At 52.2% G+C, this 23,458-nt stretch overlaps 12 protein-coding genes across 12 annotated transcripts; 7 read left to right on the forward strand and 5 right to left on the reverse strand.

Annotated features, from left to right (window-relative positions):
- Positions 1-155: 155 nt before the first annotated feature.
- On the reverse strand, positions 156-1,751 carry cbpA (putative calcineurin binding protein). Its single transcript, XM_025531420.1, has one exon. It carries the CDS (start codon positions 1,350-1,352, stop codon positions 549-551), a length of 804 nt encoding a protein of 267 aa, XP_025387698.1. The 5' UTR covers positions 1,353-1,751; the 3' UTR covers positions 156-548.
- Positions 1,752-3,185: 1,434 nt separating this feature from the next.
- BO83DRAFT_379097 (uncharacterized protein) lies at positions 3,186-4,325 on the forward strand. The gene has a single exon (XM_025531421.1). The coding sequence runs from the start codon at positions 3,547-3,549 to the stop codon at positions 4,174-4,176; it is 630 nt and encodes a 209-aa protein (XP_025387699.1). The 5' UTR covers positions 3,186-3,546; the 3' UTR covers positions 4,177-4,325.
- A 230-nt stretch (positions 4,326-4,555) lies between these two features.
- Positions 4,556-5,435, forward strand: grpE (mitochondrial nucleotide exchange factor MGE1; the record flags this gene model as incomplete). Its single annotated transcript, XM_025527572.1, has 3 exons — positions 4,556-4,819; positions 4,918-5,346; positions 5,406-5,435. The coding sequence occupies 3 exons, from the start codon at positions 4,556-4,558 to the stop codon at positions 5,433-5,435; spliced, it is 723 nt and encodes a 240-aa protein (XP_025387700.1).
- A 754-nt stretch (positions 5,436-6,189) lies between these two features.
- BO83DRAFT_379099 (phenylalanine--tRNA ligase) lies at positions 6,190-7,936 on the forward strand. Its single transcript, XM_025531422.1, has one exon. The coding sequence runs from the start codon at positions 6,235-6,237 to the stop codon at positions 7,777-7,779; it is 1,545 nt and encodes a 514-aa protein (XP_025387701.1). The 5' UTR covers positions 6,190-6,234; the 3' UTR covers positions 7,780-7,936.
- A 596-nt stretch (positions 7,937-8,532) lies between these two features.
- BO83DRAFT_314361 (putative mitochondrial dicarboxylate carrier) lies at positions 8,533-9,735 on the forward strand (the record flags this gene model as incomplete). The annotated part of the gene is made up of 4 exons (XM_025527582.1): positions 8,533-8,686; positions 8,758-8,762; positions 8,883-8,981; positions 9,052-9,735. The coding sequence occupies 4 exons, from the start codon at positions 8,533-8,535 to the stop codon at positions 9,733-9,735; spliced, it is 942 nt and encodes a 313-aa protein (XP_025387702.1).
- A 1,460-nt stretch (positions 9,736-11,195) lies between these two features.
- On the reverse strand, positions 11,196-11,880 carry BO83DRAFT_389443 (cytochrome c oxidase subunit VIb; the record flags this gene model as incomplete). The annotated part of the gene is made up of 6 exons (XM_025532802.1): positions 11,196-11,230; positions 11,302-11,365; positions 11,438-11,519; positions 11,568-11,640; positions 11,735-11,737; positions 11,814-11,880. The coding sequence occupies 6 exons, from the start codon at positions 11,878-11,880 to the stop codon at positions 11,196-11,198; spliced, it is 324 nt and encodes a 107-aa protein (XP_025387703.1).
- A 163-nt stretch (positions 11,881-12,043) lies between these two features.
- Positions 12,044-13,235, forward strand: BO83DRAFT_438010 (uncharacterized protein). Its single transcript, XM_025536054.1, has 5 exons — positions 12,044-12,346; positions 12,430-12,445; positions 12,543-12,605; positions 12,683-12,695; positions 12,829-13,235. Exons 1-5 carry the CDS (start codon positions 12,287-12,289, stop codon positions 12,926-12,928), a joined length of 252 nt encoding a protein of 83 aa, XP_025387704.1. The 5' UTR covers positions 12,044-12,286; the 3' UTR covers positions 12,929-13,235.
- Positions 13,216-13,735, reverse strand: BO83DRAFT_427750 (RNA-binding protein; the record flags this gene model as incomplete). Its single annotated transcript, XM_025535364.1, has 2 exons — positions 13,216-13,353; positions 13,415-13,735. 2 exons carry the CDS (start codon positions 13,733-13,735, stop codon positions 13,216-13,218), a joined length of 459 nt encoding a protein of 152 aa, XP_025387705.1.
- A 335-nt stretch (positions 13,736-14,070) lies between these two features.
- sec31 (putative protein transport protein (SEC31)) lies at positions 14,071-18,620 on the forward strand. Its single transcript, XM_025528545.1, has 7 exons — positions 14,071-14,422; positions 14,499-14,615; positions 14,673-14,778; positions 14,831-15,064; positions 15,120-17,925; positions 17,979-18,277; positions 18,333-18,620. Exons 1-7 carry the CDS (start codon positions 14,214-14,216, stop codon positions 18,375-18,377), a joined length of 3,816 nt encoding a protein of 1,271 aa, XP_025387706.1. The 5' UTR covers positions 14,071-14,213; the 3' UTR covers positions 18,378-18,620.
- A 231-nt stretch (positions 18,621-18,851) lies between these two features.
- Positions 18,852-20,191, reverse strand: BO83DRAFT_408785 (peroxisomal membrane protein PEX14; the record flags this gene model as incomplete). Its single annotated transcript, XM_025534079.1, has 1 exon — positions 18,852-20,191. Exon 1 carries the CDS (start codon positions 20,121-20,123, stop codon positions 18,852-18,854), a length of 1,272 nt encoding a protein of 423 aa, XP_025387707.1. The 5' UTR covers positions 20,124-20,191.
- Positions 20,192-21,099: 908 nt separating this feature from the next.
- Positions 21,100-21,908, reverse strand: BO83DRAFT_49403 (uncharacterized protein). Its single transcript, XM_025537394.1, has one exon. It carries the CDS (start codon positions 21,780-21,782, stop codon positions 21,267-21,269), a length of 516 nt encoding a protein of 171 aa, XP_025387708.1. The 5' UTR covers positions 21,783-21,908; the 3' UTR covers positions 21,100-21,266.
- BO83DRAFT_49422 (PAPA-1-like domain-containing protein) lies at positions 21,909-23,450 on the forward strand. Its single transcript, XM_025537395.1, has 3 exons — positions 21,909-22,839; positions 22,897-23,003; positions 23,086-23,450. The coding sequence occupies exons 1-3, from the start codon at positions 22,035-22,037 to the stop codon at positions 23,335-23,337; spliced, it is 1,164 nt and encodes a 387-aa protein (XP_025387709.1). The 5' UTR covers positions 21,909-22,034; the 3' UTR covers positions 23,338-23,450.
- The last annotated feature ends 8 nt before the right edge of the window (positions 23,451-23,458 follow it).

The following is a 23,458-nucleotide window of genomic DNA, read 5'->3' on the forward strand; positions in this document are numbered from 1 at the left end:
GTAAGTAAAGGAAGAGTACTTATCCAGCGTAATGTGGGCGAATAATTACCTGATTATTTAGTATGATAATGGAGCCTAACTCTGAATTAGAGAATGTCGGAAGGACTTCATGAAGACTTTGATGTAAGCTAGCTAGTATGTTCATGTAAGGAAGATTGATTCAAGTGGTTATCCAATTTTTAGGTATATTTGCATGTCACTATGTATAGCTGATCGGTCTGTATTTTCAAGAATCGATCACAAGAAGGCGAGAGTAAAATAATCATGCTGAGAAACATGCTTCATAACCAACAAGTGCTGAACATATATGCACATAAGACAAGACAATCTCCCCCATTCCATATCCAGACGCCATTCATGATCCAAAAACATTTACTGCAAGTGAACAGAGAAACCCTGATGGCCAAGCGATGCATACCAAAATCTCAAGTCTAAAATCAGAGCAGATCCAGTCCCATGCACCACACGCGCCCAGTCACACCGAGGACTGTACATTAAAACGGAAGCGATGAAAAATGATAAAGTAGCGAAGGGCAAATTGACAGTTCTTAGATACCCCCCATCAGCTCCACTGGGGGCCGTGACGTCTTGGGCGGCATCTTCTTGACCGACATCTCGATGGGGCTCATGTCCATATCGATATCCTCGTCTAGGGAAGCACTGGTGTCCTCGACCATGACAGCAGGCAAGTTGGGGCTACCTCCGTGGTCCTCGGGGTGGTAGATGAGTGTGCTGCTGCGGCTGCGCGTCTGCGACAAGGCCACGGGCCAGCTGCTCGTCCTCTTGTCCGAGGTCATGGACATCGGGGTACCCGGCTGTTGTTGTTGTTGCTGTTCGATAGAGGACACCACCACTCCCGTCGCTGCTTCCTCAACACCGGACTGCTCCGTCTTCAACTTGGCCAAAGCCTGGGCGAGATCACTGGCGTGGACTTCCTTGTTCGGGGGATCTTCCTGGCGCATGACCCAGCCGTGGGGCGGGGAGGGGGGCGGTGAGATGAAGAAGAGCTTGTCGACTTGCGGGGCCTCCAGGAGTTTAGGGCGGGACTCAAGGTCGTCCATAATGGGAGTTGGTTCGCCGAAGTAGATCTTGGGGATGATGGGGCGGTTGAGCAGTGGTGCGCCAGTTAGGAGTTTACGGATGCGGAGAGCGTCGGAGTCCGTGTGGAAAGAGCAGAGGATGCGGCGGAGGGAGGGGAGGGGAGAGAAGGAGTTGAGAGGAGCCAAAGACTCGAGATAGGCTCTAAGGTTGGCGAGGGAGTCGGGTTGGAAGAGGAGAATGTCGTTCAGGTCGGTTATGATGAGGGTGTTGGAGGGAGGTGTGGGTTGCGTGAGAGGGGGGAGGTTGGACATGTCGAGGGTGAGAGAGGGTCGAGAGGAGCGACGGGCTCCAAAAGAAGGAGAAGAGGTGAGAGAATGAGGTGGTGAAGCGGTATTCATTGTGTGAATGTTGTTGTTAGTTGTGATGATGATGGTTGAAGGGTTGTTTGTTTGTATGTGTGTCTTCAGAAGAGAGAAGGAGGAGAGAGTCGGTGGTGGTGGAGTAGTAGTAGTAGTATAAGTAGTTGGTGGTGGTTGGAAGTGGAGGAGGCGATAGTAAAGATAAGCGGGAAGAACGTTCAAATCTGGCAGGCGCTTATTCAAGGAGTCAACCACAACCACATAGGTACAATCAACTCTATTCTTTGATTAATTGATTGATTGAAAGAGTGGTTGTTGTTCAATTTGATGTTTTGGAAATGAACTGGAGAAGTGGTTTAAGAAGGAATTCTGCAGAAGAAGCTGCTTGCATCTTATAGGCAGCGAGTGAAAAATCCGTCTTCGTCGACGGCGAGGCGCAGCCAAACGCCTTCGTGTCGCAGTGGAGATGCAAATCTGCTTCTTTGCACTGCCTTCCACTCACTCTTCGGCTCTTGCCCATTTTCAGGCAATTTTGGCTCCGTTCCTGTCGATCTCCGCACGCAGTTCTCCTTCTTTCTTCGCTGCAATCTGCATAGCGCATTCGCCACACTCACTTTCTCGTCCTTCGCCGTGTGGCTGAACTGCCGCTATTGCCACTAGATGCCCCCATTATTGGTGTCGTTTACAACTCATCCCCAACAATGATGATGATGCCATTTGCTGCTCTTGACTGTGGACCTCCTGATGATTAATTCAAGTGTGGCTTGACTCTCTCTTCTCTGCCTCCCTTGTCGAGGCTATTGACTCCTCCTTGACTAGTACAGCACGCAGTAAACAGGGTCTCCCAATGTGATGCTCAATTCGCTAGTGTCCAATGACTCCATCATCAACAGCCTCGGAATGCTTCACATGTCGTGGTCTCCACTGCTTGTGACACATGAATGCCCCTTAGTTTCCACCCCCCTTGTCCTGAACTTTGAGTCTATCTATGTCTATTGTGTACAAAGTAAGATACATCCCGGAGGATCCAACATATCCATGGTTCCGCTTTCTCCGCAGACTCCATGATCCATCGGGTATGCAGCTCCGCCCCGACGGTGGAGAGCCGGCGATGAATGGCAGATCGCCGAATATACTACGCATACTTGTCCCCAGCAGCTGGCGATTTCCATGTTAGCCGCGTTGCAACTCCAGGCAGGCAATATTCTATGTCTTAGCTCTGGCACAGCATACTCTTGACTGCATTGCATGTATTGGCTGGCCACGTATTCGGCTTCCATACCAAGCCTCCCCTTTGTGTGATGCAGCTCGGCTGTCACCCATTGCCAAAGCCCCGGGCCTAGGACCCTGCAGTGTCGGATACCACCCAGAGCTTATCTGCAGCTTCTCTGCCTTGTCAAATCTCTGTCATGCTATGTCACATGTACGATGTCCCATGAGTCGTGGCCTTGCTCGTGCTACTTACTACTCCTAGAACGGCCTTCGTGTCATATAGCTTAGATGTCATATGTTGGCTTCCTGCGAGGCTCATAGTGCCTTGAGACCGTTGGATCTCTCTGCTCAGCTTATCTCATTTACAGTCTCAATCCTCTTCTCCGGAGTCAAATTCTGTCTGCCTGGAAGTCTGTGGGTAACACTGCATGAACCGATCTAGCTAAGCCCTGAAGCTCTGACCACATCCCGTTCTCTAGCATAGCCACTCACTGTCCCGGTGTCCCCGACATGCAATGCAACCGCTCCTTAGAGTCTAATCTGCAGCCATGTCGCACACTGCCATTCTCACGACAATGATACATTGGTCAGCCGAACGTAGATGGCACACTATCTGTATGACGGCTTTCACGGACATGGCGCCTTGTATGTAGCCTCCAGCAAGGCTATTACTCTGCCAAACATGCCATTGCATGACCGTCCTTCCGCAGCTTCATACGATCATAACAAGGCTTCTTCTGAGCCCTCGACTGGCAGGTGCACATGAACTCACAATGGGATTGAGGCTAGGTAGATGAGCCGCGCTCTGCATAAATGTTGGCGGCTGCGCTTACAATAGCGTAGGCAAACGCATTACACAGGTATATTCCAGCCAACATTACTGGTTGGATACGAAGTATGGAGTTTGGGGGCCATCTGTAGAAGCTCCTAACTAATGCATCCCTTTTCATTGCTTTTGCTGATTTTGTGGGCTCATATCGGATCCATCCTTGGCGTTAGGGCGCAGTTACCGAGTGACCCTTCACCGACAGTCATTCAAACACATGATGATATCCATGTGCGTGCTGAGTTGTTGTCGCTTTATTATTTCTCCAATCACTTTCACACCGTCGAAGATAGTTTTCCGTATTTCGGCAAGAAGTGCAGATGTTCTGTGCAAACAGCACTCGAGACCTGGAGGGATGCCCATGAGAGTCTGGCAACAATCGAACTGTCGTGCCATTGGAGACAATTGTCATGCCATTCGATGGGGTCTTTCCAGCGTACACTCAGCATAGATATCCCTCTGAAGGGCATCGTTCACTGTTGGCCCTTGGTAGTGATTTTCATATTGAGAGTCGTATGTGCTATTAGCAAAATGGTCGTCTTACTCATGGAAGTGGGAGTCACTCGGTCACTGGTGCACATGTCAATGGCCATCAATTCATGGCTTAGACATCAATTTTCTCGCTGCAGCCATGGTACACTATCGAAAGAAGCCAATAGTCCAACCAAGGCCTTCAACGAACCATGTTTCCCCCCAAAGCACAGATTGTTCACGGTGATGACCGACTTCGCACATTGATGCTATGGCAGTATACTCACCGCCATAATTGCCGCTTTTATACATGGAAGAAAGCATATCATGTGCCATGCGCCATAGTCGATACAGGTAGAAATCATGCATTTATAGACAGCACTTGAATTCTGGAAAAGGTAGATAGATAAGTTCCGAGGCAGATAAGAACTGTATTGAATGTCAGCTAGAGCCTTGCAATGCTCAATAAAAGGCAGCACGCGATCATCCGGCCCGAGGTTTCTCCCGGTGAAGGCGGTCAGATCAAGCCGCCGAAAGTTCTGCTTTCCAACGATTATCGCCGATTTTGTTCAACCTCTCACGCCTCCAATCCCTCATCATACTTTGTTATTCATAGTCACCATCTTTCACTTCCTTTCCTTCCAAAATGTTCCAGAGAACCTTCCTCAGACAGGCCCAGCGGTCCCTCCGCTCTGTGCGCCCTACCTCCATCAACACCTCTGCTCTCCGTCGCACGCCGCAGCTCCCCCAGGCTGTCCGCCCAATTGCTCCTCAGTCGGCCTACCGGTTCTACTCTACTGAGAACAAAGCCGAGAATGGCGAGAAGAAGGAGGGTGAATCTGCCCAGGAGGCTGAGGACCCCGTCCGCAAGGAGCTTGAGGAGAAGAAGAAGGAGGTCATTGAGCTGAAGGTAAAGCTCCCCTCTCAACACGAGCGCCCGGCTCAATTTGTGCTACGCCTTCCACGGTCGTAAATGGTACCTTGCAGATCGTCTAACCCTTTCATTAGGACAAGTTGCTCCGCTCCAAGGCCGACTTTCTCAACCTGCAGGAGCGCACCAAGCGTGATATGGAGAACTCTCGCAACTTCGCGATCCAGCGCTTTGCTGGCGACCTCCTCGAGTCCATTGACAACTTTGACCGCGCCCTCCTTGCTGTTCCCAAGGATCAGCTTGATGCTCCCCAGACTGAAGCCAACAAGGACCTGTTGGAGCTCGTTTCCGGTCTGAAGATGACTCAGAACATCCTTCTGAACACCCTGAAGAAGCACGGTCTTGAGCGCTTTGACCCCAGCGAGCCCACTGAGGATGGCAAGACCCAGAAGTTCGACCCCAACCTCCACGAGGCTACCTTCATGGCCAAGGTTGAGGGCAAGGAGGATGGTGACATCATGTACACCCAGAGCACCGGATTCCGTCTCAACGGCCGCGTTCTTCGCGTAAGTGATTGTTCTATAGCATGTATACGTGGTCAATCATGCTAACTTGTTTACTATAGGCTGCCAAGGTCGGTGTCGTCAAGAACTAGACGCTTTGCCAACACTCTTAACCATTATCTCTCCCTTTCCGCCTCCCTGTCTTATCTTCTTGTTGTATAATATACCAAATACGTCTTCGCTATGATGGGGATCGACTTATGTTAATCCGACAGGCTGGAACATCTGGAATTGTTCCAGGTCTCTGTTGCTTTGTCCATGAACGCATGTGTGTATGATACACCTTACCTGTGTTGTGTGGTCTTGGTGCTTTTATATCTTTTCTGTTACTTGGCGTTGTTTCTGAACTCTCTCCTCCCTATTCTGTATATTATATCCCTGGCTGGTGTCTTTGTTCCTTTACTTCTCTCATGAAAAAAAAGTGGGATTGTGTTGTTGGGATTGGCATTGGCACGGATGTGGATGACATTTGCATGGCATTGGATCATGTTGTTTTAATTGCATCACTTTGCTTGCCCGGTAGGCAATGCAAGGTGTTTTGATCTAAACGACTAATAGAAAGTCTCTTGATCAAGACGATTGATGAAGTTACGGTGTGCATCTTGGTAACAACCAGCGTAAGGCATGTATCTGCAGTCTAATGGTCCGCATTGTTCCCGTGCAATCAACAATAATAACGACTCAATATTTCGGGGGTACCTATCAAGAATATTTTTTTTTTTTTTCCTGCCGTATCCTCGTAATTGAATGGTGAGTTGCAATTGCGCATCTCCCTCGGTGGCTCATTTTCCCGGCCCGATGTGTTTTGTAGACTCGGAGCTCTCAAACGCCGCAACCAGCAGTCGACTGCCCTCGGCGCCAGTCATTGATTAACTCGCACAGCACTCCGAGATGCGTCTCTTTGCCACTGGGAGGGCCCTGCGCGCAAGCAGTGCCCGGTGGGCAATTGCTCCCTCACGTCAGAGCGTACGCATCCCACTCTCGCAGTTCTCGGAGCCCTTTGCCGTGAAGCGGAGAGATTGGAGTTCGACGGCAATCCGCCGAACAAACGAGAATGCAGATGGCAATCAAAAGCCCTCCCTCCGGCCTTCAGTACCGCAATCCTTGACCATCGAAGGTCAGTCCTATAGCACAGATCCGTGGACGAATACCCCGGATACGATTCTCTCCCACATCGGCCGCCGCCTATATCTCGATGAGAACCACCCTCTAGCGATTACGCGCCAACTGATCGAGAGCCAATTCCCTGGCCCGGCATACGGAAACTACACCGAGAAGAACCCTGTTGTGTCGACGGCGCAGAACTTCGATGTCCTGGGCTTTCCCTTGGATCACCCCGGTCGGAGTCGCACGGACACTTACTACATCAACGATAAGACGGTCTTGAGGACACACACCAGTGCTCATCAGCAAGCATACTTTCAACAGATCAATCGCAATGAGAGCACCCGTCCGGAGGAAGTTGGTTATACTGTCGTCGCTGATGTGTATCGAAGAGATGCGATCGATCGCAGTCACTACCCGATCTTCCATCAGATGGAAGGCGCTATGCTTTGGAAACGACCGGATAATGAGCCCTTGAAGCATGCTAGTCAGACTGCCGCTACGATCATGGAGGATGTCAAAAAGATCCCTGCTCATGATGTCGAGGTCGAGGACCCCAACCCTACGATCCACGCCCAGAGAAACCCCCTTCAGGCGGAATATCATAGCGAGGAGGAAGTTGAGGCCATCGCGGCGCACCTCAAGCGGTCTCTGGAGCGCATGGTCATCAAGATCTTTACCGAGGCCAGCAAAGCTGCTGCTGGTAGCAGTGAACAACCAGAACCCCTAAAGGTCCGCTGGGTGGAGGCATACTTCCCATTTACCAGCCCGTCCTGGGAGTTGGAGGTATTCTGGCAGGGTGACTGGCTCGAGGTCCTTGGTTGTGGTGTTATCAAACAGGAGCTGCTGAACAACTCGGATGTGCCCAACCGTGTCGGATGGGCCTTTGGTATCGGTTTGGAGCGTATTGCTATGCTTCTTTTCAACATCCCGGATATCCGCCTGTTCTGGTCGCGTGACGAGCGATTCCTTTCCCAGTTCCGCGCGGGTGAGATCACTCGCTTCGAACCATTTTCCAAGCACCCCGCCTGTTACAAGGATGTCGCCTTCTGGCTGCCCTCTGCGTCTGTTAGCGGTGGCAGTGCGGCGGGCGGAGCTGCGCCCGTTCACGAGAACGACATCATGGAGATCGTCCGCGGCGAGGCAGGAGACCTGGTGGAAGACGTCCAGCTGATTGACGAATTTACCCACCCCAAGACACACCGGAAGAGCATGTGCTACCGTATCAATTACCGGAGTCTGGAGCGCACCTTGACGAATGAAGAAACAAATGACCTACATGAGAAGGTCCGACAGAAGCTTGTGGGCTTGCTGGGAGTCGAGCTCCGCTGATGGCAGCGAATGTTATTATAAATGCTCGCGATGTACTAAATGCCAAGTTACAGTTGGCGAGTCGAGTCTATATGTACAACAACTGTGTATTACCATGTTCAGATGAAATCACCTATCCTCCAACATTAAGCGAACGTTGGGCTAGGGAAGATCTAGCCGCGGCTGCTTTCATGTACCTTAATCTAGTCTACGGCATGGCACGTATGCAGCGTGACGTAGTGGCGATCCAAGCAGGGCCTATACTATGTAGTAGAGTAGGACTGTCAAGACCAGCTGAGAAGCTGCCAAACAGCTATGGCAAAGCATGCTGGCTATTCCCCAGTCTTCGGAGGTAATTTAAGCACCGAGTGCATCAGCAGATTTGCCCCAAGCGAGGCTATCTCGATAGAGGCGCCCCGCGGGTATCGAAGGACACAGAGAAAGGCTACTTGAAATACGCGCATTACCGAGGATTACCGCTCGGCCTCCTTCTGGCCGCCGGAAACCGAGACGCTGATTGGCCAGTGCGGTTCCAGACCGGTTAGTGCAGCCGAAAAGCAGGGTTTCGGAGACTTGATCTATGTCCGGCGCCGCCGATTTCTTACCAGCGTATTACTCACTTTACTGCGTCAGACAGGACTTTATTATTATTATCATCGTTGCCTTCATTCCATCTCTCGTTCAAACTACGAAATCTCCCCTCCTCCAAACCCCCTCTCCACTCCCCCTCCTCTCTCTGTCTCCCTCCTTGGGATCACTCCTCCCTCCGCTGAAATGTCTACCATGGCCAGTGGCGCGAAGTTGGAGGCGTCGCATCCTCCCAAGGCGGCGAATGCTCCAGCCCCTGCAAAAAAAGTTCATTATCCTTTCTGGTTCGGTGGTTCAGCATCATGCTTTGCGGCTGCCGTTACTCACCCTCTGGATCTCGGTAAGCTCTAATTTAGCCAACACCAGGGAAAAAAAGTATGTGCTCGAATTGAAGCTAATCTTCGTCTATAGTGAAGGTAATCTATGCCTCCTGGACTTCTTATAGGAACTTTTGATTTTTACCCCTCCGCGTGCTTATTCCTATACCTCGTTGTCTCACTGGAACGCTGATCGATGTGCGTTTCAAAAATTTATAGGTTCGCCTGCAGACCCGCGGGCCTGGCGCCCCCTCGACTATGGTCGGCACATTCGTGCATGTGTTCAAGAATGACGGATTTTTCGGTCTCTACAGCGGGGTATGTAGTATCCACCAACCCTCCAGATCATGTCGATTTCAGTACATGATGCTAAAGTCAATTCCTGTAGTTGTCCGCCGCCATTCTGCGCCAACTTACCTACTCCACCACACGATTCGGTATCTACGAGGAACTCAAAAACCACTTCACCTCCCCCGACTCGCCCCCTGGCCTCTTCACCCTGATCGGTATGGCCTCTGCCTCCGGTTTCATCGGTGGCATGGCTGGTAACCCCGCCGACGTTCTGAACGTGCGCATGCAATCCGACGCCGCTCTCCCTCCCGCTCAACGCCGTAACTACCGCAACGCGATTCACGGATTGGTGACCATGACGCGCACCGAAGGTCCCGCCAGCTTGTTCCGCGGTGTGTGGCCGAACTCGACCCGTGCTGTTCTCATGACAACGTCGCAATTGGCCTCGTACGATACTTTCAAGCGCTTGTGTCTCGAGAAGCTGGGCATGTCTGATAACATGGGAACGCATTTCACGGCCTCCTTCATGGCTGGATTTGTGGCTACCACTGTCTGCAGTCCCGTTGATGTGATCAAGACTCGTGTTATGAGCGCGTCCCCGGCTGAAGGCCGCAGTCAGAGCATCGTTGGACTGCTCCGCGAAATCACTAGAAAGGAGGGCCTCGCATGGGCTTTCCGTGGTTGGGTGCCGAGCTTCATTCGTCTCGGTCCTCACACCATTGCTACATTTATCTTCCTTGAGGAGCACAAGAAGCTTTACCGCTTGTTGAAGGGGCTTTGAATTCCCTGAACAGGTTTGACGTATAGATTTGCTTGATTCTGATTTGTCTTTCCTCTTTTTTCCAGGCACATATCTGCGATATCCGTCCATATGCTGTGTTTTCTTGGGATAGATGGTCTTCTGCTTTTTATTTTGTTATAAACCTTTCTTTCTTGATCTCTCATTGGCGAAGCATTACCGGGAGGACAAAAGTCTTGCGCTTTTTTTTTTCTTGTGTTCATACCCTTGTATATATCTTATAGATTATATTTCCTTTACCTTTACTGTTATCTTTCATTTCTCTTATTTTCTCCTATCTTTTACTCTTGATTTCCTTGTTGTCTCTTCGAGCTGGCTAAAGTGACTTCTGTCCTCCAGTTTCTTTTCAACGCTTCGCCTACATCTCGCCTCTTTCTGTCTGCATCTGTCCACCATCTGGAATCAACTAATATGGAACAGCACGTACCTCGGAGGCATATACGTCTCCTCACTTGACATCTGATAACAAGACTTAGACCTCTTGGGACATAACTGATCCAGAGACCTCCAACCACTGACTGTGATTGGCGTCAGACTTGAAAGCCATCTATCACCAACTAACGTTCATAATTCTATACTACTATGGTCTTGGTGAGAGAGTGCTTTTTGCTATAACCTACAGTTCATACAACATGTATTCTTTGCAGTTTAGATTAGATCAGAATGAAATGCCATAGTCCTCTTCAGACTCATATACTTACAGTATTGTATCATCTTCTCTCAAGTCCAACACTCGATTGCGGCTGGTTTCATTCTAAAAATGTACACTGCCACAGGACTAGTAGTACGTAGTATTTTGACCATATCATCAATGTTCGTTGTATTGGTTGTATAACTAGCAGTAAACAGCTGTGAGCTTGTCTTTATAGGAAATAGTTGCTTCGTCAATGTACATAGTGAGGTAAGCAGGATGCATAACTGGGATAATCAGTTATCAGTCAGTGGTTCATTAGTTTGTTGTGAAAGATTTGTTTTTCGGGTTGGTGATTGGTGGGTTGGTTGGTTTACTATCGGATATCGTATGATCTTTCGACGGTGATGTTGGTGGTAAGCAGAGTGGTTATCATTTATTGTTGTTTTAAGCTTTTCAGGTATTCTATAGTAAGGTGAGTGGCATGTGGGAGTTGAAAATGAACGTTTATATGGCTGCCTATTTTATATCAACATTTAGGGTGATAGGTGGAACAGGACAGATTCATAAGAAAATTATTGGCTACGAGCTTATGCTGAGCTTTATGGGCGCGGTTTGTTTGACACATCATTCCAACTACGCGAGTCTATATACACTCAGTCTTCCAACCCAGCCGAATTGAGTCTGGGGAGGGGCTCAGAGCTAACAATTCTCGCTGGATCCAACTTATAGGGTAGAGTACATGTTGACAAGACACACGAAAAACAACTTTGAACTTTCAATTAACGGTGAACAAAGTAGTTAAATGCGTCTACCGGTCGAGACGAGCGGGGAAGTTACCAGCCTCTGTAAGTTTCTTCGTTAGTATGTCGCTGTTTGATATATAAGATATAGGATCATATAATGGGACTACATACCGCGCTGGCCGTCCCATCTGTCAGTCCAGGCCTTGGGGCAGAGAGAGCGGAAGGCGTGGTAGAACTGTTTTCGGTTCAATGGTGGTTAGGATTGGATTCGCTTGGGTGTGGCATGGGGAGGCAGTAGCTAGCTAACCTGGCGGCATGGGCGGAAGTCCTCGCCCTTGGCGGTGACACACTTGTGGTAGTCGACGTAGTTCTGCCAGCAGTGCTTGGTCCTGTGAGGGTGGAAAGAAAGACGTGTGGTTAGTTATTGCAGTTCGTACTGGGAGGCAGATTGAGCGGAGAGGTGTGCGAAAATCACGTACTGGTTCTGCTGGGGGAAACGAGCGTCATAGCCTATTCATCACCTCATATGTCAGCCCACAAAACTACCTCGATCGCGACGACAGCGACGGCGCCGCGACTGCTCGAAAACCTATCCTAGACGTACCAGCTGTGAAATGATTAGCAATTGACCTTAATTATAGGACGAATTGGACCCATTGGAGGTTGGGAGAGGGAAAGCTCACCAGTCACGAACTTGAAGGGCTTGGTCTCGACGGGCTCATCGGGGTCAACTTCAGGAATGGCACCCATTGTGATAAGATTGAAGGTATAGTAACCTTAAATAGGAAACTTGGGGTGTTGATTGGAGGGGGGTGGGATGAGCGGAGGGAGGAGGGGAGGAGGTCTGGAGAAACCGAGAAAGAGAGGAGGTTCTGCGGCCGGTGGAGTGGAATGACCCGTGAAGCCGTGAAGCCGGAAGTTCACGTTTGACCGCCTCAGGCGCCAAACTAGAGGTTACTAGCGAGCCACTCATGCGCCCAGGTTTCCTAAACACCCGAACCACCACCGTGACTTCCTACCGCCTTACCTAAGTGGTGCAACCTCCCCTTCCATCAAGCTCAGACTTCCGTCACCACTTCCCGATCTTGCCATCCCACCACTCAAGTCGTTCTGATACTCAACTTCAACCACCCCGGTTGCTCAAAGCCCATTCGCCATGTTCCCTACTCGTGTTCTGCGCATGCAGGCCTCCCGGCCTTTCGCTTTTCCTGCTCCTGTGAGTTGGCCCTCGGTCCCCCGTGTTGGCGTGGATGTTGGGGAAAAATTACGTTTGGCAGGGTGGCTAACAAGTGGCTACAGAAGGAAAACCACAGCGGTATGGGGTTCCCTCCCCGGTTTGCGCATAGGACCGATACTTGAATGATGGAATTGTGTTGTTGGAGGTGGGAATTGGACTAACGCCTGGCTTCTAGCCCACACTATCTCTCAGCGTCTGCGCACTCTGAAGAGAGTCCCCCCGGAGTTGATCCCTCTCGGTACGTCGCGGTCTGAATGATTAACATCTTGCCATTGGTTTACAGCAGTGCTAATGATTGTTTCTTGAATCCTACAGGTCTGGTCCTTGGGTATGTTTATTTCCTGATATCCTATGGCTTCTACATGACATGCCGTGAAGTCTAATCCCGACCGCCTCCCACCTCCCTTCCTCTCCCACTCCGCAGTCTTCATCTGCCCTCCACTGACGCAGTTCCATCGCAGTGTCGCCGTCGGTGCTGCCATCTACTCCAGCACCCGCAAGCTCATGACCGACAAGACCCTCCGTCTGTACCGCAACAGCCCCGAGGACCGCGAGCACTAAGAATGTACCATCACATTTGATTTCCAAATTGCAATGGGCGATTCTTTGTTTGATTTTTCGGCGATCTGTATCATTCACGGGGTAGTCGGGCCTTGTCGCGCGGCCAGAGTTAAGAATGGAATGCTCGAAAATTCTCAGGCTCAGGGTTGGAGCGCGTGTAAATATTACGGCTTTAAACGAAGGGTTCCTGATGGTGTAATATCGCAATATTACTGTGGCCCGCTTCTTGGCTTATCTTTTTCTTCGTTGCGCCAGTTTCCCCTGGCGTGAGTGGATTATCGTAGAGCTCATTCCGGCTTGGGTCCGGCCACGTCCAATTCCTCGAGTCCTTGCATGGGATCTTGACGTTCGACTCCGTCGGTCTCGCCTCCCTCGGCAGCCAATTTGTCTTCCTCATCGACGGCATATTTGGCCAAGTACCCCTCCTATTGTTTCATACGTAATTAGCAAATGATCTGTAATGACAAGGTGAACGTCACAGCGTACCTGTTCCCAGATAGCCGTCTTGCTGCCGAGTCCTTCATTGCTGTCCTTCTGCGGCTTAGCAGCAGCAACCTTGATTGTCCGGCCATATAGTTCGCTTCCATCCATGTTGTCGATCGCCTCTTTCGCATCTTCGGGCAGATCAAACTCCACATATCCAAAACCGCGGTGGAGCTCGTTGGAGTTCGGGAGATCGGGTTTGGGGAGCGTAATATCAACCACTTCACCAAAGGGAACGAATGCCTCGGCCAGCGTCTGCATCGTCACGGCCTGGTCAAGACCCCCCACGTAGACGGTACATTTTAGACGTGCTTTCTCGCTCATGGTCGGTCGTAGCAAACTTCCTAAATGGGCTAGGATGGAAAACGTCACCGAGAGGAGGGGGAGAGAAAGAGCGACCGCGTCGGGGCCTTTTCACTTAATGCCTAGGCAAAGCTCTAGACTTTGGGACGGAGCAACCTGATATCACGTGGTGCCCCCGGGGCGGGTGTTTTGGCGAGGGCCCAAAGCGGTTTAGGGGCCATCAGCCCCCCCGAGCGCCCTCCAGGAGGACACTTGGTTGATTGCAGTGACGCCCTCGATCGCATACTTGGCAACTCACCGTACATGCACCCCTCGGTTCTTCTATAGAGAGGGGAGGTTTCTTTCTTAGGTTGTTTCTCTGCTTGTTTTTCTGGTTCTCCCGCTCCTGGTGTTGCTTCTCGTCTATGACCTTTGGTGCCAGACCCTCCTAATTCGTGTCTGGTCCTAACTCTCCTAATCTATACCCTTTTCTTTTCCCGCCGCTCCTTTACATCTCACCATGGTGCGTCTGAGGGAGATTCCCCGGACGGCCACTTTCGCCTGGTCCCCCGGGGCTGCGTCGCCTCTGATCGCTACCGGTACTCGGGCCGGTGCTGTTGACGTCGACTTCTCCAATCAGACATGTCTGGAGCTCTGGGATCTGGCACTCAGCCGCCATGAGACCGGCGGAGAGCTACAGCCGGTAGCTAAGATTGATACGGACTCCGGGTAAATAGAGCCTTGCGTCTACCCTGCAATTTGCCGTGTAAGGGAAGCCGATGTGCTAACTATATCGCTCCGATAGCTTCAATGACCTAGCGTGGACGGAATCCGAAGATAACTCGCGGGGTGTGATAGCCGGTGCTCTGGAGAACGGCTCGTTGGATTTGTGGGATGCCGATAAGCTGCTTAATGGTTCCGAGTGAGTTGGCGGGTGTGCTCTATGTTGGGGCTGTACAATTGGCTGACGGTTCAAAAGTGATGCTGTGATCTCGAGAACTTCCAAACACTCAGGGGCTATCAAGGCTCTCCAGTTCAACCCCAAACACTCGAACTTGCTGGCAACCGGTGGTGCAAAGGGCGAGGTAGGCTACATGATGGAGAGGTGTCTAGACAGTCAGGCTTATGATTGGACAGCTCTACATTTCCGACCTGAACAATGTCGCGAACCCATACCGACTCGGAGGCACGGCGGCCCGCGCGGACGACATCGAATGCTTGGACTGGAACAAGAAGGTTGCACACATCTTGGTCACTGGTAGCAGTGCGGGCTTTGTTACTGTATGGGATGTCAAGACAAAGAAGGAGAGCTTGACTCTCAACAACATGGGCCGAAAGGCAGTTAGCGCTGTGGCCTGGGACCCGGAGAAGGTGAGGCGTTCAGGAACACCCCTTATGTTTCCTAATTTTCGCTAACGCAGCGCAGCCTACGAAACTTGTCACTGCGACCCCTCTCGAGTCCGATCCTCTGATCTGTGTCTGGGATCTCCGTAACTCGCACGCTCCAGAGAGGACCCTCCGCGGCCATGAGTCTGGTGTCTTGTCGCTCTCCTGGTGTGCCCAGGACCCCGATCTGCTTCTCTCCTCCGGAAAAGATAACCGTACGATGTGCTGGAACCCGCAAACCGGCCACGCCTATGGCGAATTCCCCGTCGTCACCAACTGGACCTTCCAGACCCGCTGGAACCCGCACAACCCCAACTTCTTCGCTACCGCATCGTTCGATGGAAAGATCTCCATCCAGACCATTCAGAACACTAGCACCGAAACCGCGCAGGCCATTGCCGATCAGAATCAGGCTCTGGATGGCGAGGACTTCTTTGCCAAGGCACAGACTCAACCTCAGGTCTCGAGCTTCTCGTTGCCGAAGCCTCCTAAGTGGCTCGAGAGGCCCTGCAGCGCCACCTTCGGCTTTGGTGGCAGAGTTGTCTCGGTCAACCTGGTTGAGAAGGGACAGCGTGCATCCAAGATTAAGATCACTCCGTTTGAGGTTGATGAAGCTGTTGGGAAGTCGACTGAGACCTTCGAGACCGCTCTCAAGGAAGGTGATCTGCGCAGCATCTGCGAAAGCAGAGCGGCTAACGCTGGCTCCGATGAGGAGAAGGCTGACTGGAAGGTCATTGAAGCCTTGATCTCTAAGGACCCTCGCAAGGGATTGGTTGAATATCTTGGCTTCGCTGACCAAGCAGACGAGGCTGCGGATAGCCTGTCTAAGCTCGGTCTCGATAAGGAAGAGGAAGTCAATGGGGAGGCGACGAAGGAATCCCGCGGGTCGGGAGCCAAGAAGCACAGGCGCCTGCAGTCGATGTTTGATGCCAATCCCGAAGCAGACAGTTTCTTGTCCGACTTGGCTGCCTCCAAGGGAGCCAAGACCAATAATCCCTTCCACATCTTTAATGGTTCGGAGAATGAAGCCGACACGGGCATTACCCGCGCGTTGCTCCTCGGTGACTTTGAGAAGGCCCTTGACGTTGCCCTCAAGGAAGACCGCCTCTCTGATGCCTTCATGATCGCCATCTGCGGCGGTCCCAAGTGCATTGAGAAGGCCCAGGAGCACTACTTCCAGAAGCAAACCAACAGCCCCAACTACGTGCGCCTGCTGGCTTCCATTGTCGGCAAGAACCTCTGGGACGTGGTTTACAACGCTGACCTGTCTAACTGGAAGGAGGTCATGGCGGCTCTCTGCACCTTCGCTGACGAGAAGGATTTCGCTGACCTTTGCGAGGCTCTGGGTGACCGACTGGAGGAAGAACTCCGCAACAACGAGGACAAGGGTATGCGCAAGGATGCTTCCTTCTGTTTCTTGGCCGGTTCCAAGCTTGAGAAGGTCGTTGCGATCTGGGTTGAGGAGCTGCGTGAGAACGAGCAGAAGGCTACCGAGACCGCCGCTGATGACTCTGCTTTCTCGATTCACGTCCGTGCTTTGCAGGGGCTCATCGAGAAGGTGACCATCTTCCGCCAGGTCACCAAGTTCGAGGACACCGAACGCACCAAGGAGTCGGACTGGAAGCTCAGCACGCTGTACGACAAGTACATCGAGTATGCCGACGTTGTTGCTACACACGGACGCCTGCAGGTTGCGCAGAAGTATCTCGACCTCGTGCCGGAGAAGCACCCCGAGGCTGAGATTGCACGGAACCGTATCAAGTTGGCTACGAGACAGGCAACCCCTCAGAGAACGCAGCCTGCCGCCGCTACTGTGACCAGGGCCGCCCTCAACAAGCCTCTCCCCCAGCCCAACACATTCCAGCCTCAGAGAGCTTACTCACCGGCTACGCCAGCTGCTGCTCCCAGCCCCTACGCTCCAGCTGCAGCGGCTGTCAACCCCTACGCTCCTCCGACTGCTGCTGCTGCCAGCGCCTATGCTCCCCCAACTGCTGCTGCTGCCAACCCTTATGCTCCGCCTACTGCTTCCGCGCCGGCGCCGCCTGTCAACCCATATGCGCCCCCAGCTGGCGGTAGCAGCTACACCCCTGCAGGATACCAGCCGCCCAAGGCACCTGCTTACGGTGCTCAGCCCCTAGGCGGTGGTGTGCCTCCGCCTCCGCGTGCATCCAACCAGTCTCCTGCCCCTACCGTCACCACCTACACCACTGCCACGAATCTGCCCGCATGGAACGATCTGCCAGAAGGTTTTGCCAAAGCTCCCACACCTCGCAGGTCCACCCCTGCCGCTGCGACGGTTGCGTCTCCCTTCCCCAACCAGTCCCCCACTCTCACACAGGGACCTCCGCCACCGGCTGGTCAGCGAGCACCCTCAGTTCCCCCTCCGCCGAAGGGCAGTGCTCCTCCTCCACGGATGACCTCGCCACCCGCCGTGCAGCCGGCTTCGACTACGATGCCCCCTCCGCCGGCCAACCCTTACGCTTCCTTGCCCCAGTCTCCTCTCATGGCGTCCACGATGGGAGTCCCAGCATCCATTCCTCGGGGACCCTCTCCATACAACGCGCCGCCTACCATGCCTCCTCCCCCCAACCGGTATGCTCCTAGCCCAGCCGCACAGGCTGCCAGCCCGCAACTGCAGACTCGGGCACCTGTCCCCCCGCCCCCGCAGGCAGCTGCTTCTCCGTATGCCCCTCAACCTCCGGCCGCGGGCCACTATGTCCCGAGCACTCCTCTGCCACACGTGCAGCCCCCGCCGCAACAAGCCCCTCCGCCTCAGGCCGCCCCGGGATCCCGGCCAAGCACGGCTTCCTCGCAGAAGAAGCCCGCGCCTGCCCCGCCTAAGTACCGTAAGTGATCCCAAACCTCTCTTTTGGTGGCCTCTGTTTCTGACTTCTCATAGCCCCCGGTGACCGTTCCCACATTCCGGCCGACGCCATGCCTGTCTACGAGATCCTCTCCGCAGACATGCAGCGCGTGAAGTCTCGGGCCCCGTCTTCCTTCAAGGCACAGGTTGATGACGCCGAACGGCGGTTGAACATCCTGTTCGACCACCTCAACAACGAGGACTTGCTCAAGCCTAACACCATTGCGGACATGGCGGAGCTGGCTCGCGCCATCCAGGCGCGCGACTATGAGACCGCCCGGACGATCCACGTCGATATTATGACTAACCGGCTGGACGAGTGCGGTAACTGGATGGTGAGCAACTTTACTTCTATACTGAACTATACCCATACTAATACTCTATCAACAGGTTGGTGTGAAGCGTCTCATCAGCATGAGCCGGGCCACCCCGTAAATTTGAGTCAAGTTTCAGTTTAAGAGGCTATGACAGGAAAAGGAAGTAAAAAAAGAACGATTATGAGTTGTATGTAAAGGAAAGACGAGTCCTCTTTCATTATGCTTCACTGTACTGCTCATTGTCCGGTTCCGTTTTGCCTTGGTTGGGCTATTTGCGAATTGTTCCTTCAGATGTCAATGTTATTACTATGTTTATTCTACTGTTGGTAGTATTGAAAAGCCGTAGGATCATACCATTGGTACCCAGTTCATTTATATGCATAAAGCCTGTGCGAGGAATAATACGTTAGTAGGTATGTGTCTCTAGTACTAGTATAGAACCACGTTTACAGTGCAAGTATGATACGTAACTTCTACAACGAAGCATTGATATACGTTACTATAATATATACAGCATTTATCCATTCATCCAACCATCCACGATCATATATCAGATACCCCTACTAAGAACCCAACACTGGTATCTCTATCTCTACCTCCCCGCCACACCCCCGATCCTGCCCCCACGACCCGCAGGAAAATTCCTCGCGCTCAACAACGCCCCCTTCACACCTCTAATCTCCGCCCTGAAGTTCGCAATCGCATCCTCCTCGCCCTTGCCCACTCCCGTTGCCGCTCCACTCCCCGAATCCATTCCAGGCGTGCTATACATCCCATACCCAGAGAGCGGGTTAAACCCAGGTTTGCTGTAGATCAATCCATCCAGGTAATGATGCAGTTCATTCAAGCGCGTGCGCATCCCACTGTCCAGCGTGCTGGATTCTTTCTCTGTGTCGGAGCATTCGCGGAGCTGGGACCGGATACTCTCGAGACGCTTCAGGTGGTCGGTTACTGCTGCGGTGGGGTCTGCTGGTGCGTCTTTGTCGGCGCCTGTCTTGTTATTGTAGGATGCGGCGAAGTCCGAGGTAGCTGTTTGGGTGGCGACGTCGCGATGGAAGAGCTCCGTTGGGTCGGAGGTGATGGACTCGGTGTCGGTGGAGGATGAGTCGTTCTCGGTGTTTGCGGGTTTGTTCTTAAGGCTTTCTGGGATGACGGAGACGTTTTGCTCCAGCTTCTCGTTTAGCTTTTGGAGGTTGCTTGTTGCTGTGGAGGCGAGCTCTTGTCGCGCGCTTGTTAGGTTCGAGAGCATCGGCTTTATCAGGTATTCGCTGGCGCCGTAGAAGCTGGCGCTGAGGCCGGCGGCGCCGTAGAGGGTGTAGAGCACGCTGCGCAGGGTTACGAGTGGGGGTGGTTTGGTGGGCGTGGAGAGGAATTCCGGGTAGGTGATTATTGGGGGGATGTCGCGGGTGGTGGTGGTTTTGGGGGGTGTTGGTGATTGGGTGGGTGTGGTGATTGAGGATGATGGCGTGGGTTGGGTGGTTGATGACGTTGAGGCATTGTTTGTTTGTTCTGGTGCTGATGCTGGTTCGGTGCTGCTGGGAGGAGTGGTGTCCGGGGAAGTGGTCTTCTCTTCTTCCTCGGTTGTATCGCTCGCCTTGGGAGTGGATGATATGCCTAAGAGGGTGTTGATCTCATCTTCTCGGAGACCTTTGGATTGCAAGAATGTCACTTTGCGATCGGTGGGAGCGTCGCGAATGGACTCGTCCTCCAGGAATTTGGCTGCTTGTTCGATGAGAGCTGACCGGGAGGTGTCGTCGGAGGTCGGCGATGAGGTAGACTCGGAGTTGTCAGTGTTGGGGTTGGAGGCGTTGTTGGGCTGCTGCCATGAAGGAATTGAGGATGGCTTGGGCTTAGAGTCCGCCATGATTTGTATGAAGAGGTGTAATTGAAAAAAGCAGGGATAGGAAAGTGGAAGAGGTAAGTTGAGTGAGGAGATAGCGATGGATAGTAGCCATGTGAGGGAAGATAAAGTGAGGAGAGACACTGAGTTGCCCCGACCTCGGCTGTATTTGTGGTATGTATGGGGGCGGTACGGGCTGTACAACAGGTACTTATTGGGGGAGATGTAGTAAGTTTGGATGCGGTTTGGGCCACAAAGGCTCTAATTGTGGTGAAACACAAACTCTATGATTACTGGGCAACATTTTAGAGGATGTTCTGACAGGTAGAGATACTATGATATTGCGAAGAAAAAAAAAAAAGAAAATACAATGTGGCTGTTCCCTAGCGACCTATACTTGTTGGTATTACTCTTGGGAGCCACGGGTGTATAGTAGTAGCTCCACTCAAAATATATTGACCGATCTATGAAGATATAGGTATTACTATGACGGGGGGTGACAGCATGGGAGTTTACAAGAAGACTATTCACCCACTGAAAATGAAAGAAATGAATTTAACTACCACAGAATATACTCAGACAATTTATTCCAAATGCAGTTATCACATAGTATGGCATATAAGCATAAATGTTGCGGTGGACAAATTAAGATGATGGAAAGGCGGGCCAAGGATTACCGACCGCCTGGCAGAACCGCCGAAGCGGCCAAAGGAAGAGGCGAAAGTCCGCGGATCTTCAAGGATTCTTCCTGCTGAAAAGGAAGCATTTCCATCAAACCGGTTCATTCTCTGCTTTGCTCTGGTTTTGGGTCGTTCGATCAGGTACCGACACATACGTGTACCTCTCTGCCTGCCAGTCCACTCAGAACATCTGCCACTGTTGTCCAAGCCCAGGTCTCACTTGGGGTTGCATTGACGACCACTTACTTTCTACTAGAGAAAGCATCTCCATCACCTCTCGGTGAGTCGTCCTCGTATTTGCCTTGACACACCCTCGCTGCTTTGCTCATGTCTCCCTGTCGCGTCTCATTTGGTCTGCTCTGGTCTCTTCTGGCCGGGCCTATACATTTGTTCAACCTCTGCGAAACATCAGAAAACTGATGATTACACCCCCCCTCTTTCCCTCCCCCTGCCCGTTTATTTACATTGATTATCCCCGAGGCCTCATTTATTTCTGCCCGCGCAACCATCGGGAAACCCCTGCTGGGTCAGTCCAGGGAATAACCCCTAAGTCCGCGCCAGATACCGCACCGCCGTTGGATTGACTGCGCCTTTTTTTTCTTGGACCTAAAACCCATCGGCCCTGAACATCTGCATTCAAAATGCTCCCATTGGCTCCGTCATCATGGTCCATGTCGCGGGGAGATGTCCAAGTGGCGTCCGTCAGAGATGTGATAGGGGTGGATGTCCTGTGCCTTTCCGGAGTGCATAGCTCATCCTGAACACTGGCCCACGTAGTCATTCTTAGCGGTGGATGATGGTAATCTGGCGCTGCTTCTGCCCATCGCGAGGATCTCATCTCTCTTGACCTCCAGATGCGCTCATTCACTCCCCTCCTTACCCTTCCCCCTCTTCCCTGCCTCTGCAATCCCACCATCTGTCCATCCACCGGGACATCCAGGGAAAAAGCCAGATAACCCCCCCTCATCACTGTTACTCTGTTTGAGTTTACTTCCAAACACATTATCTGGCTTCCCCATAACACTACCCCTGCTATCCAGTCTTGATCTGTTTCCAACTACCTTTGTTCCATCTTGCTTTACTCTCTATCTGCCATATCCACTTGGTTAGCCTGTCGCACAGTTTATGTAATTTAAGCCTGCTTTCTTTCCTGGTTGCTCTATCCTCAGATTCGTGTGGCTGGGATTGCATCTCAGTTTTGCACTTTGCGTTCTCTGTCATTGAAAGTTTTGCGGGGATTTCACTAGCAGCCACAATGCTTTTGCGTCGCTCACTACGATCCCGCTTGGGGCGGGATGACCAGCCGAGCATGGATGCTAACATGAACACCAGATCCACGAGAGCTGCCGCCCGGGCTGCCATCTCCACCCCAGCGGTGACGATTTCACGCGGTGCATCTGAACTACACGGGAATTCTACTCACAAATCAATCTATTTGACAGTAAAGATGCCGTCCAGCAAACTTCGTGAAGTTACCAGTGGTAGCACTCGAAGTGGTGCATCGACCAGACGTTCGGTCAATGTCTTCACGGAGAATCCCATCGTGACGGGTCCCCGTACCAGCAGACCCAAAAAGAAGCTTGTTGAAGTGGATACAAGCGATGAAGATGACCTGGAAGACCAGGAGGAAGATGAGGTGGACGATGATGAAGATGCGCCTGGTGAAGACGACGATGACGTAGATGCCGATGGCGATTTAGACATGGACGATGCGCCGCCACAGCCGCCAGTGTCCAAACGGCAGGCGAAAGCAGCAGCAGCAGCAGCGCCGAGCGGGAAGCCCGTCAAAAGTGTAGAGGCTAAAGAGATGGAGCTGGACGATGAGGACGAGGACGACGACGATGAGGAGCTTTCGGAACTGGAGTCAGACGCTGAAGGCGAGCCAGACGACCAGGACGAAAGTATGATGGCCAATGGTGGTGCAGAGGATCTAGAAGGGGAAGAGGAGGAAGAAGAGGACGATCTGGACAGCGATGACGATACCCCGACCGCCGACCTGAGCAAGATGACCAAACGGCAAAGAGGTAATCTGGGTAACGACTTCCTGCAACTTCCCATGGGTGAGTCTTTACGTCCCGCATGATCATTGATAGCATTGTGAGTCTGACTGAGAGCAGAACCCCAGGTGAAGAAGCATCTGACGGCTGAGGAGCGCGCCATGCGTCGTGCCGAAATGGCTCGTCGTAGAAAGAACCTCAGCGAGAAGCGGAATGAGGAGGAGAAGGTACGTACCATCTAGGGTTCCGCAAAGTGCAGCGGGATGGGAGTTTCTGTACTCCAAGTCGATGCTGATATGAGAATCACAGATGGACACCATCAACAGGCTTCTACGGAAGCAGGCACCCAAGCGCCGAGGACGTATTCCAGCTGCAGAGACAGCCGAAGCAGCTTCTGCGGACCAGGAGGTCGCGGAACCCGAGAAACCCGATCCGACAATGGTGAGGTGGGTAAGTGGCCGCGAAGGCAGTCGAGTAGGCGTGCCGGAGGAATGGCTCGATATACCTGCAGGGCGTGTCTTTGGTGGCAATGGCTCGGGCAAGCTCGTGCAAGAGGTGTAACAGGCATGGGAAGTTGGGCGCATCTGGAGCTGGGCGTTTGAAATAGGTTTCTAGGGAGGGTATAGGCTTCTATAATACTTAGGTCAGGGATGTACATTTACAAAGTGGATCATTTCAATAG

This window comes from Aspergillus eucalypticola (genome assembly GCF_003184535.1).
Source record: "Aspergillus eucalypticola CBS 122712 chromosome Unknown BO83scaffold_14, whole genome shotgun sequence".
Classification (NCBI taxonomy): domain Eukaryota; kingdom Fungi; phylum Ascomycota; class Eurotiomycetes; order Eurotiales; family Aspergillaceae; genus Aspergillus; species Aspergillus eucalypticola.